Here is a 13,613-nt window from a genome sequence, read left to right on the forward strand (position 1 = left end):
CAAGCTAGAGATACAAATTCAGTAGTCATCAGTAAATAGACATTTTAGGTCACAGGGATGGAACCCACTGGATTCACCTAGCAGGTAAGCACAGAAAGAGAAGACGTCTAAAGGCTTAGCCCAGCACACTCCAGTGTTTAAGATCTGGGAAGGGAGGAGCAACTTGCCACTGAAGACAGAGAAGTAGGAAGAGTGGGGTCTTGGAGGCCAAGGGAAGAGTATAAGTAAGAGTGACCATGTCAAGTACTGCTGTCAGGGTGAGTCAGATGAGCATGAGACCTGATCATGGATTTGACTTTGGCAAGGTCACTGGTGACCTTGGTCAGAGCTGTCTTGGCAGAGTAATGGAGTCAAAGCCTTAACGGAGAAATTCCACCAGAGTGGAAAGAAAGCTAGAGTGGACAACTCTTTTGAAGAGTTCTGCTGCAAAGAGGAACAGAATAGAAGAATGGGGCAGTAGCAGCAGGGAGTTGCGGGGTCCGGCCAGGAAGTTTTTCCCCTTCCTTTCTCTTTTCTTTTAAAGATGGGAGCTAATTCAACATGTGAGTTGTGCTGATAAGAACTGCCCGGTAATGGAGGAAGAGGGATAATTAACCATGCAGGAGAGAAGGGACAGCTGTCGGTAGGCACAGGGGAATGTGAATCAGACAGGCTGAGGAATAGCCTTAGATAATAATGAGGCATATTAATAATTGAAGTCCAGCCGAGTGACCAGCGCAGATGTAGGTACGATAATAGACAAGATAGGAAGAGAGACTAGACATTTCCTCCTGGTTGCTTTCTATTTTCTCCTAAGTGGAGGCTAGTGGAGGGAGGGGGGTGGGGGAGAAAGGGAGGAGGAGGCATTTAATGGTTTAGAAAAAAGGAGAAAGTGTAAAATATTCATCTAGGAGAGTAAGAGAGTAAGTAGTGTAAAAGGAATGCTGGACCCCATCACTACTTTTGAAGTTAGTGGTGGTGAATTTAAAGTGAGACCCACGTGCAATAAGAGTACATCCTCATCCCATGTTGCCGATTAGCTATTGAAGAAATGCACATGTGCATGCATCAAATGTGCTTAAGAAGGTTACATTTGCTATTATAGATCTGACCTATAAAACATAAAGGAAGCATCTATTTGTACCAAACCAACTCAAGTTGAGGGAAAAATAAACATAATCCTCTGAAAGAAATACATCTCCCCTCCAAATACTAAATCCTTTTCTAAAAATGTCACCACTGGGACACCTGGGTGGCTCAGTTGATTAAGCATATGACTTTGGCTCGGGTCATGATCTCACAGTTCGTGGGTTTGAGTCCCATGTCCGGCTCTGTGCTGACAGCTCTGAGGCTGGAGCCTGCTTTGGATTCTGGGTCTCCCCTTCTCTCTGCCCCTCCCCCATTCTGTCTGTCTGTTTGTCTGTCTCTCAAAAATAAATAAATGTTTAAAAAGAAATTTAAAAATATGTCACCAGTTGTAAACAGTGTGGTATCTATACATGGAAAAAAATTAAAGCTTGTGATACCATTAAGAGGTGGGCAAGCTAAATCAGGACAGCTGAGATCGCATACAAGTGCTAAAAAGGGCTTAAAGAATTTCCTGGCCCCACCCCTTCACTTTAACAAATGAGTCCACTAAGACCCTGTGTTAACTCTGGGAGGGAAAGATTATGTGGTAGGTTTATTTGAGTTAAGATTAGTTGCAGCTCATTTGTTCAAGAATGTTCTCCTGATGGAGCATGATGTTGCATTCAAAAGCACTAACATAAAAACAATAACTATGGGAAACATCCCGTCTTTCAGGTTCTCCATCTGCAAAGCAGGTACTTGACTCTCTTCCCGGCCCATAACCGTCAATACATGTGTACTCAGTGTTTTAGCTACTGTGCTTCAGAAACTAACACTACACGAAATTGGGCCAGAATCCAAAAGTAAAGAAGGTGCTATGGAAATACTATATAAAACCAATTCGATAACGAATTGCGCATATAAATGCACATGTACAGACACATACAGATGATGGGATGCCGAAAATGAGGTGAAAAGAACTCAAGTGATGCACCACCCAGAGTGCCCATAAAATATTTTTAAGAAATTTTAAAAACTGAGTGAACTGCCTTTCAACTGTGCCACATGGATATTCTGTTGGTCTATCCTATAAGGTGTGGGATATGAAATTATTAGCTAATTTCATATACTGCCAAAGGTAATTAACATGTAGAAATGTTTGATTTTGACCCACAGTTAAGACCATTGATAAGCCAGTAATGGGATAACTGTGTAAGAGGATCTTCTGAAGATGTTACCTAATTTAAGGCTCACACCATTTTGCAAAGTAGTTACCATTTTCCCCATTTGATAGGATACAGATTCAGAAAGCTAATGGATAACCAAATGGAATTTGGCATTAATTCCATATTCATGAAATAAGTTTGTGGCAGAAATTTTCAAATGGGCTCTATAATTTCAAGATTTTAAATAAGTGTGGTGTGCCATCAAAACTCCCAAGCTGTAAAAATTGCACTGAATAAGCAAAGCACCACTGGTACTTGTAACACAAGAACTGTGTAGGTATCTAAGGCTGTGGGTAACACCTTGTGCTAGAGAATGAGGTCTAAAAATTGAACAGCCCCATACAGTAGAGATAAAGTGTTACAAGAGGCTGAATAAAAGAGAGCTTACTTAAGGTGGAGGCAAAAAGGAGAGTTCCTGGAAGAGGCTGCCATTGTGTACAATGAATGGATCTGGAGGGGATGGATGTTAAATCAATAAGGAAATGAAATACCAAAAATAAAGAACTTACTTTAAGGATACAAAAGCCTCCCTCAAGAAGCAGCACTAAGCACACAGTATTTTAATTCCCACTCAGTATCCTGCCCCAAAGGAATTTCTCCTAAAAAATCTCCAGTCCTTTCAACTACCTCAAACTGTCATCCATAAATACGATATTGATACATATACCAGTATCGTGTCTAACTTTATTTAAATCCAAGTTAATTAACATGTAGTGTTATAATGGTTTCAGGAGTAGAATTTAGTGATTCATCACTTATATATAACACCCAGTGCTCATCACAAGGGCCCTCCCCTTGTAGGGGAGTTCCCTATCACCCATTTAGCCCATCCCCCCACCCAACATCCCTACAGCAACCCTCAGTTTGTTCTCTGTATTTAACAGTCTCATATGGTTTGCCTCCCTCTGTTTTTATCTTATTTTTCCTTTCCTGGCACTGTGTTCATGTTTTGTTTCTTAAATTTCACATGAGTGAAATCATGTATTTATCTTTCTCTGACTGACTTAATTTGCCTGGCATAATATATTCTAGTTCCATCCATGTTGTTGCAAATTCAAGATTTTATTCTTTTTGATTGCTGAGTAGTATTTCTTTCTCTCTCTTTCTCTCTCTCCACACACACACACACACACACACACACACACACACACACACGCGTGCGCGCACACGCACACACACACCACATCTTCTTTATCCATTTGTCAGTCGATGGACATTTGGGCTGTCTCCACAATTTGGCTATTGTTCATAGCGCTGCTATAAACACTGGGGTGCATATGTCCCTTTGAATCAGCATTTTTTTTTTTATCCTTTGGATAAATACCTAGTAGTGCAATTGCTTGAGCTTTAAATTTGTTCTAATTTTTATTTATATATATATACATATTTAATGTTTATTCAGTTTTTGGGAGACAGAGAGAGACAGAATATGAGTGGGGGGGGTGAGGACAGAGAGAGAGGGGGAGACACAGAATCTGAAGCAGGTTCCAGGCTCTGAGCTATCAGCACAGAGCCCGATGCGGGACTCAAACTCACAAAACGTGAGATCATGACTTGAGCCGAAGTCAGACACTTAACTGACTGAGCTACCCAGGCACCCCTTATATTTGTTTTTATTGCAGTATAGTTGACATACAATAATTTATTAGTTTCAAGTGTACTACTCAGTGACTCAACATTTCTATTCATTCTGATCACCATGATAAACCCAGCTACCACCTGTCACCATACAAAGTTGTTACATATTAGTGACTATATCCCCTATGTTATACTTTGTATTCCCATGTCTTATTTATTTTATAACTGGAAGCTTGAACCTTTGAATAAATTCTGCATACACTTTTAAAAAGGAACTTCAAGGGTGTCTGGGTGGCTCAGTGTCTGACTTCTGGTTTCAGCTCAGGTCATGATCTCACGGTTCATGAGTTCGAGTCCGCATCAGTCTCTGAGCTGACAGCTGCAGAGCCTGCTTGAGATTCTCTCTCCCTCTCTCTCTGCTCCTCCCCTGCTTGCTCTCTCTCTCTCTCCCTCCCAAAATAAATAAATGTTTAAAATAATAATAAGGAACTTCAGTTTTATTGTTTCACTCAAGTCACCAAAGATTACTCAAAAGAAGAAAAGAAGGTATTTGATAAAGTATCTATTTAAGTAGGAAAAGCCTGATGAAATTCTGAAATCTATAAATTGGAAACTCTAGATCTCGTCTAAGTCTTCAACTGCTTTGGAAATTCTTTTCTCATAAGTATTAACTTTTTAGAACAAGAACAAAATCAAGTGTGCATTTGCTCTTCTACTGTTTGGATTTGCCTCTGCACATTTTATATCTTCCTGCTGACGTAAGGCACAGAAGTGAGGGAATATGCTCGGAGATTGGCCCGACTTTATTTCTTTTTTAGAGAAAGAGCACCAGTGGGGGAGGAGGGTTCAGGGGGAAGAGAGAGATGAGGGAGGGAGGGAGGGAGGGAGAGAAAGAGAGAGAGAGAGAGAGAGAGAGAGAGAATATCTTAAACAAGCTCCACGCTCAGCACGGAGCCTGACATGGGGCTCAATCCCCCGACCCTGGGGAATCACAACCTGAGCCAAAGTCAAGTGTCACACACTCAACCAACTTGAGCCACCCAGGCACCCCCAGGCCCAGCTTTAACTTTATGACCCTGGGCAAGTTACTTAGCCTCTCTGTGCCTCAAATTCCTGGCCTGTATGAATTTTTTGTTTCTTATTTATTTTTGAGAAAGAGACAGAGGGCAAGTGGGGGAGGGGCAGAGAGAGAGGGAGACACAGAATCCGAAGCAGGCTCCAGGCTCTGAGCTGTCAGGACAGAGCCTGACATGGGACTCAAACTCCTGAACTGTGAGATCATGACCTCAGCAGAAGTTGGACACTTAACCAAATGAGCCACCCAGGCATCCCTAAGATGTTACTTTTGTAAGGATTAAATGAGCATATCTGAAACACTTAGAAGAGTGCCTGGCACATGGTAGGCATTACAGTTGTATTAGCTATTATCACTATTACTGATCCAATTTCTCCCTTAAAGTAATAAGGAAACTTTGTTCTTGGAAAGGTATATCATAATAAAACACCCCTACCTGTGAACTAACTTTAACACTTGGGAAGATAGTCAAGCACAATGAAGTATGAAAAAAAGCTTCTGAAGAGTAAAAATAGATATAAAAAATGTATTTCCCTACTCAAAACATTCACCCCATTTGGATCCTATGGACTCCTTCTTTTCTAGGATTCCTAATGGTTTATACCATTTAGTACTCTTTTTTTTTTTTTAAGTTTTTTTTTTTTTTTAACGTTTATTTATTTTTGAGACAGAGAGAGACAGAGCATGAACAGGGGAGGGGCAGAGAGAGAGGGAGACACAGAATCTGAAACAGGCTCCAGGCTCTGAGCTGTCAGCACAGGGCCTGATGCAGGGCTCAAACTCACAGACTGTGAGATCATGACCTGAGCCGAAGTCGGACACTTAACCGACTGAGCCACCCAGGCTCCCCTAGTACTCTCGATATTAAGGTAGACTTCATCTGAAAGTTACTACTTTCACCCCTAATTTCTCTTCTCTTTCTTTCTTGCCGGTCTGCCTTCAACTTTTTGAGTCCTTTGTTGGCAAGTTACTTGTCAACACCAGAATTGTCTGAATTCTTTTTCATCTACACAGCTCTATTAAAAAGAAAAAGGAATTGCATACATTCACATGTGCTATAGAATCAGGTTATTACTTATTTGATGTATTTTGTGTATTATGCTTTCATGGTGTTACCTTTTCATGGATTTGTTAAGCTTTCTGTGTTATTTTCCCCCCTTAAAGTGTGCCAGCAGTTCAAAGTGTGTTTCTGGTCAGTTAACAGTTACCTTTTAAACTTTTAATAACATATAGAAAGACAATAAGGTATAAAATCAGTGAAAGCCTAACCACCACACCAGGACACTGCTAATATAATCTCAGTTAACAGCGGCTGTCAACTGGAAACTCCTTCCTACCCTTGTTAAGAATGCTCCCCAAATGTGTATGTTCCTGACTCTACAAGCTCTTCACTCCAGGAAAGAACCCTTCCCCACTCACTGAGGCCCTTTCACCCTTTTGAGCATCACTGCATTTGTTGCTTAGTCCCCCGGAACACACATAATGGAGATTCGGCCAAAGTCGTGCTGATTTTGCTCTTTTTCAACATTAAATGCAAACTTTCAAAATCTTGGGATTCTCTTCTTCCTAAAAGTCGAGAATTGTACTGTAAAAGTGGATTTTCCTTTATTCTATTATAGAATAATTCTCAAAACTGTTTAATTTCCACTTGAAATTAGGCCCTTTATTTAGCAGTGTAAGATTTAAGAGCTCTAATATGTTGCAATTCAAAGATATGAGCAGTAACTATATCAGAGCATATGAAAGGGGGACCTTTTCAGTCCCCAACTTCTCACATTTTCCCAAATGCAGAACTCACCAATCTTAGCTCCTAACACTAGAAGCTATTTCTGATTTGTGAATAGGATGGGAAAAGGAGAGGCAGCAGGATTCATTCCATGGCTCTCAAATGCCAGCAGGAATCAGAATCCCATGGGGTATCTGTTTAAAATGCTAACCCTAACCCTTCTCTAGCCCTACATAACCCGATCTCTCAGGTCCAACATTACAATCTGTATTTTTGATAAGATCCAGGAGAGTCTGATACATTTGCTATTCCATCTACACATTGAGAAATACTGTTATAATCCCTTTCAGGCCCCCACCTTTCTTCAAAGTGGGGGAGGGGCTGTTAGCTTAGTGCAAAAATAAAACTTGCCTGGTACTTGTCACACAAGACACTGCCTCTAGCTATGGTGGCTACATCACTTCCTCCTCCTTGGGGCAACTATATGCATTTTGTACATTCTATTTCAGTAAGATATACAGCTTATGAGGCTTGCCCAAGGACACACTGCTGGGACCGAGAACTCAGAACTACTGTCTTGGATACAAGCCTATTTATCCTGTCCAGAGATGGAAAAGCAAGATGGCTGACTTCTTTTTCTTTTTTCTTCTTCTTCTTTTTCGTACTGAATGAAGTTGTTTTTGAAATGACACCAAAACTTTGGAGGTGGGTACATGTTTTGCTTACCGCGGTGGTTCAGGGTGTCAATTCTGGCATTTATATGTCAATTCTGTGGATAACTTTTTTTTTTTAAAGAAAGCTCTGTGCCCAATGTGGGGCTAGAACTCATGACCCCGAGATCAAGAGTTGCATGCACCACTGCCTGAGCCAGCCAGGCACTCCCAAAACTTTTCTTCTTTCTTTTCCTTTTCTTTCTTCTTCTTTTTTAAAAGTAAGCTCTACATCCAATGTGGGGCTTTAGATACTATGGATACCGATTGCCACTTAACCTCATCACACCTCACTTTCCTATCAGCAAAATGGAGATAGATCTCCTGTACACTTTTGTTATGAGGATTATTGATATTGGGTTGGTGTTGAATAATTAGTCATTGGAAAAGATGTATCCAGATCCCCTTTTTATGTGCATTTTTAATAATTTTATTTTTTAGAGGAGATTTAGGTTCTCAGCAAAACTGAGCAGAAAGCAGAGCTCCCCGTAGACCCCTGCCACCACAGAGGCATAGCCTCCCCCACTATCATTATCTCTCACCAGAGACATTTGTTAAAATTGATGAATCTAGGGGCACCTGGGTGGCTCAGTCGGTTAAGCGTCCGACTTCGGCTCGGATCGTGATCTTCAGGTTTGTAGGTTTGAGCCCCAAGTCGGGCTCTGTGCTGACAGCCGGGAGCCTGGAACCTGCTTCAGATTCTGTGTCTCCCTCTCTCTCTGCTCATCCCCCACTCATGCTCTGCCTCTGTCTCTCAAAAATGAATAAACGTTGAAAAAATTAAAAGATAAAATGATGAGTCTACATTGACATGTCATATCACTCAAAGTCCAGGGTTTACATTAGGGTTCATTCTTGGTGTTATACGTTCTGTGGGTTTTAACAAATATGTAATGACATATACCCACCATTACAGTGTCATACACAGTGGTCTCATTGCCCCAAACATTCTCTTGTGCTCTGCCCTCTTGAGAACTTCCAGCAACTACTGATCTCTCCCTGTCTCCATAGTTTTGCCTTTTCCAGAAAGCTATAAAGTTGGAATTTTATAGTATGTGGCCTTTTCATATCAGCTTCTCTCACTAAGTAATATACATTTAAAGTTCTCCCATGTCTTTTCATGGCTTGATAGCTTTTTTTAAAGAAACAAAACAAACAAAAAAAAAACACTGAATAGTATTTCTTTGTCGGAACATGCCAGTTTATTTATCCATTCACCTACCAAAGGACATCTTGGTTACTTCCAAGTTTGGGCAATTATAAAGAAACCTGGTATCTACATCCATATGCAGGCAGACCCACGTTTCCAACTCATTTGGGTAAATGCCAAGTAGTGTGATTACTGAATCGCATGGGAAGATTATGTTCAGCTTCCTAAAAACTGCCAAATTTACATTCCCACCAGTAATGAGAGTTCCTGTTGTCCCACATTCACACCAGTATTCAGTGTTTTGTGTTATTTTGCCATTCTAGTAGGGATGTCGTAGTATCACTGTTGTTTTATGTTTTTTTTTAATTCTGGTAAAATACACGTGGTATAAAATTTACCACCTTAACCAGTTTTAAGTGTGCAGTTCAGTAGTTTTAAGTAGATTCACACTGATGTGCAACCAGACCCCACTACTCTTCTCATCCGACAAACTCCAAATCCATAGCATTAGTTTGCTGGGGCTGCTGTAACAAAGGACTGCAGACTTAAACAACAGAAATTTATTTTCTGACACTTTTGGAGGCTAGAAGCGCAGGATCAAGTTGTTGGCAAGTTTGGTTTCTCATGAAGCCTCTCTTCTTGGCAGATGGTCACCCTCTCATCGTGTCCTCTCACAGGCTTCCCTCTGTGGACATGCATCCTGGCATCTGTGTGTCCAAATTTCCTTTCTTCTAAGAACACCATTCTGATCGGGTTAGTCCCCATCCCAATGACTTCATTTTAACTTCATCATCTCTTTAAAGGCCCTATCTCCAAATACAGTCACATTCTGAGGTGCGAGAATTAGGGCTTCACCATATGGATTTTGAGAACACAGTTCAGCCCATAATGTGTTGACCCATGAAACTTCCCTCTCTCCCCTTCCTCCTAGCTCCTGGCAATCTTTTATTTTCTGTCTCTAAGAACTTGACCACTCTAGTTACTTCATATAAGAGGAATTACACAGTATTTACCTTTTTGTAACTGGCATGTCTTCAAGGTTCATCTATGTTGTAGCATGTTTGGGAATTTCCTTCTTTTTGAAGGCTGAATAATCTTCCATTGTGTGTACATATCACATTTTGTTTGTTTATTCATCTGTTGATAGACATTTGCACTGCTTCTATCTTTCGGCTATTATGAATAATGCTGCTATGAACACGGGGTACAGAAGTATCTGTTTAAGACCTGCTTTCCAAATCTTTGGGCTATACACTTAGAAGTGAACCTGTTCTGAGAATTTTTAAGCATGCACTAAAGTTCTGGCTGTACTACTAATATATCTTTCCCCAGGCTAATTCTGTCTTTATTCTGTGACACCAAATCTTTGCTTTATGCCACAAAGTAAGACGTTACGTTAAATTATTTATTTCATCCAGGGCATATATTAATTAGCTAATCATAAATGGGTATGAGTCAGGGACCCGTGAGATAAGAAACATCGTAAATACTTTATCATTTTAACCTAGGTACCATGCAGTCAATTTGTAACATAATTATCAGAGATAAGCCATCTTAATCATGCTTTAAAAAGTTCAAGATGGTCCCAAAATGGCAAGTAAAGAAACTCAGATAGAAATTATACTTAACAGGAGTTTCCAAAACAATAGATAGACAGTTCTGACTATCTTAACAATTCTTTCAATTCTTACTTCTGGAAAAGTAGAACCCTAATTTAATTTGTAAAATAACGTGGAATTTACCATCAATACCCTCATTTTTCAAGTGATAGCTCAATACCTCTCTCTTCTGTCATGGGTAGAGGGATAAAAATAATCATGCAAAAACTCATGTTTCGTTACAAGAAATATTCCATGTTCTTACACAGATGAAAAACTTAAATGAGAAGTTTTTTGTTTTGTTTTAAGGAATACTAAAAGGAATTATAGCATAGTAAGAAAAATGGTCTACGTTCAAATCTCAGCTCTGTCACTTTCTGCTTCATGATATTGGGCAAGCTACTTAACATGTCAGTTTTCTCACCTGTGAAATGGGGGCATTAGTTAGGCTCAAGTTTCCAAGTTGTTAAGATGATAAAATTAGTTAAGATCTGTAAAAAGCCTGGAACAAACTCTCAATAAATGGTAGCTATTAACAGCATAAGCTGGCAAACCAGATAAAGCTTGAGGAGCATGAGGTAATGTGTCATATCACTGGAATAAAGAGATGTGACTACTGTACCCACTTTTATAAACAAGACTATGTGGTGTGGGAAGGAGATATGATTAAGTTTCTCAAAACACTTTCGAGGTGTTTCTAATCCCTTCTAATTGTTAAATTATACTTGAACAGCTTTATTAGAATTTATTTGCTTTATTGGTCTACGTTCTCAATTAGTTATGTTATGAAGAAGAAATGCATCACCAAGATGGAGCATTATGTTATTTTTCAATAATGTATGTCATGGTTCACAGTAAGAAGCATCACTGGAAAGATTTCACTGCAAGATTTTTACATGAGTAAGATTTTACACATACATGAAAATAATTGAAAAAAATATACGTAAATAAATGAAGTATGTATATTTTTCATGTATATGTGAAAAAGAATGATACTCAAAGTGTACCTTCGGAGTAAAAAAAAAAAAAAATCACTGATATAAAGAGACAAAACGTAACTGCAAAAACTTTTGAAACTTTTAAGGAAAGTTCCAGGATGAATGAAACAATGTTGTTATGAACTGTTAAACTCCACTCGCTACTCACTGTTCCTGTGACTTCTGGAGAACAATGCAATGGCCATAGATCAAACAGGAGGAAGTCTTAAGAATTTAAAAGCAAGAAATGCAAAGTTCCATCATTTTGCCAGGTGAGTTGAGAAAGAAGCCCTCAAAGTTTGGGGTGCCTGGGTGGCTAAGTTGGTTGAGCGACTGACTTCGGCTCAGGTCATGATCTCGCAGTCTGTGAGTTCAAGCCCCATGTCGAGCCCCGTGTCGAGCCCCGAGTCGAGCCCCGAGTGGGGCTCTGTGGTGACAGCTCAGAGCCTGAAGACTAACTCAGATTCTGTGTCTCCCCCTCTTTCTGCCCCTCCCCTGCTCACGCTCTGTGTCTCTCTGTCTCTCAATAATAAATGTTAAAAAAAAATAAAATAAAATAAAAAGAAAGAAAGAAAGAAAGTCCTCAAAGTTAAACCCTCAGAGTGCAGCTGTATCTGGAAAACCCCAAAGTTCCCTGATTCTCTCTACTGAAAGCACAGTCCATTTACACAGTAAATTCAGGATACAACTGAATGTCTAGATTTTGAACGATAGTTTACAAGCCGTGTTTTGTAGCACGTCTGGCACTCTGATGACCTCATGGCTTCCTTTGAAATCCTTTAAACCAAATCCATTTTAGTTCTTGACAATCTAAATACTATATATGTCATAAAGTACTTTCAGGGAGGAAGCAAGGGAGGAAGAGGCTATAGAAAAAACAAGGAATTTCCAGAGTTGGGGGGAAATTCCAGCAGTAACACTTCAAAAAAGAAGATAGCAGAAACTACTTCCCCAGATGCAAAACGCACCTACCATGCCTCATTGGAATCCGAATAATTCAATTCCACGATCACTTAAGGAACACCTACTGTGCTCAGGGAAAGAAATGGGCATTCTCAGACAAAACAGCAAGCACCCTCTGGGCTACAGTCGGGAAGGCCCTTGGGTCTTCCTTCCTCTCTACCTTCAGGAAGTACTATAAAATGCTCTCTCTCAGATGCCCCTTCTCTTGCTCTAGGCACAGCCTTGATGGTCTCTGTCACTCTTTCAAGCCAGGTGAGGTGGTCCCTCCTGCACTCCTCTGGCTGTTGGGACCAATCATCAGTGTAAAATCAGATTTCAGATATCGGGGACATGGCTAGGAGATGTCTGCAGTGATTAACAACTCATTAGTAATTTGTTTTCAAAGCTTTCCTTCTTACTTAAACTTGGGGCACTGGTTGAATTTTAATTCAAGGAATCACAGTCTCCTGCTCCTCAGCGTTGTGGAATCCTTCCAAATCCTGCTTGGAACGGTTAAGTCATTTTGTTTAACCCAACAGCTTTCGATGCATGTTGTTGTTTGAAAAATGTGAACTGTAGTCCACGACGGAAGCACACATTCTCAAGAAACAGGAGAGCTTACTGAGCGCTTCCCCCTCTTTGAGGGAAAGCTATAAAACATCCCCTTTTTGTGTGATGGCATATCTCACTTTTAGAAATCTGTACCATATATCAAATTAAGTTAAAATCAAATACCCCCCCCATCAGGATGATGAAAAGAAGTGTACAAGGAAGAGGGTTTTTTTCTTTATTACTATTATTATTTCAACGCGGAATGAGTGTGTAAAGTTTTTTTTTTTCTTTCATCCGCAAAATCGGGTTGTTTTGTTTTGAACAACGGGAACACCGTCTCAAGTAGAATAGCCTATGAAAACCATCAATTCCCAACAGCAAAATCAATCCCCAGGTGTCTCCAGGCAGAGTGCCAGGGTCCCCCATGCGCCTCTGCCACAGGTGGACGCGGAGCAGCTAGGACACTCGGGCGCCCTCGCGTTCCTGCGCCAGCAGAAGCCACGCGGGCGCGCTCCAGGTACTGGGCTCTTTGTCGAGAGCCCGGCGCTGCGCCCGGCCCCATTGGTCGTGCGGCCGGTCGGGGCCACCCGGTCCCTCGTCCCTCCCCCATCCTGGAGTCGTGGGCCTGGGTACCGGCCACATGGCCCTGGCTCTGGGGGGGGGGGGTCGCCCGGTCCCCGCGGGGCGCGCCCACACCGCGCCGCCCGACCCCGCGCTTCAAGGGGGTGGGCTTCTCTGGGGGCCGCGGGCAGCTTAGTCCGCCCCCATCCCCGCCTCCCGCGCTCACCGCTTTGAGATCCAGGACGCCGTCCTTGGCCTCCTGCAGCAGCGACACGAACTTGGTGGTGAGCAGCCCCAGGCTCTTCTCGTGCCTGCTGCTGCCGCCCCCGCCGCCCCCGAGCTGCGGCGGTGGCGGCTGCTGCGGAGGCTGCGCCTGGGAAGGCTGTGGCTGCGACCGCTGGCCCTGGCCCTGCCCCTGCGGCGCCTGCTGGCCCGAGCTCGCGGGCTCCGCCGCCGCCATCGCGTCCCCAC

The 13,613-nt window shown here is 41.7% G+C and overlaps 1 protein-coding gene and 1 long non-coding RNA gene across 3 annotated transcripts in view; both read right to left on the reverse strand.

The window, feature by feature from the left end:
- Window positions 1-13,607, reverse strand: part of E2F5 (E2F transcription factor 5) — a 27,188-nt gene extending 13,581 nt beyond the window's left edge. For both annotated transcript variants that reach the window (XM_040487477.1, XM_040487476.1), the window contains exon 1: window positions 13,369-13,607. In XM_040487477.1, the coding sequence (XP_040343411.1) occupies window positions 13,369-13,602 (234 nt within the window). In that variant the 5' untranslated portion in view covers window positions 13,603-13,607. The remainder of the gene's footprint in view (window positions 1-13,368) is intronic.
- On the reverse strand, window positions 8,864-9,556 carry LOC121038041 (uncharacterized). The gene is made up of 2 exons (XR_005794114.1): window positions 9,526-9,556; window positions 8,864-9,219 (listed from the first exon to the last, which is right to left on the reverse strand). It is a non-coding gene; the product is annotated as an uncharacterized LOC121038041 (long non-coding RNA).
- Window positions 13,608-13,613: the final 6 nt, after the last annotated feature.

This window comes from Herpailurus yagouaroundi, unplaced genomic scaffold, assembly GCF_014898765.1.
Source record: "Herpailurus yagouaroundi ecotype Mexico unplaced genomic scaffold, PumYag 165, whole genome shotgun sequence".
In the NCBI taxonomy this organism is placed as follows: Eukaryota; Metazoa; Chordata; class Mammalia; order Carnivora; family Felidae; genus Herpailurus; species Herpailurus yagouaroundi.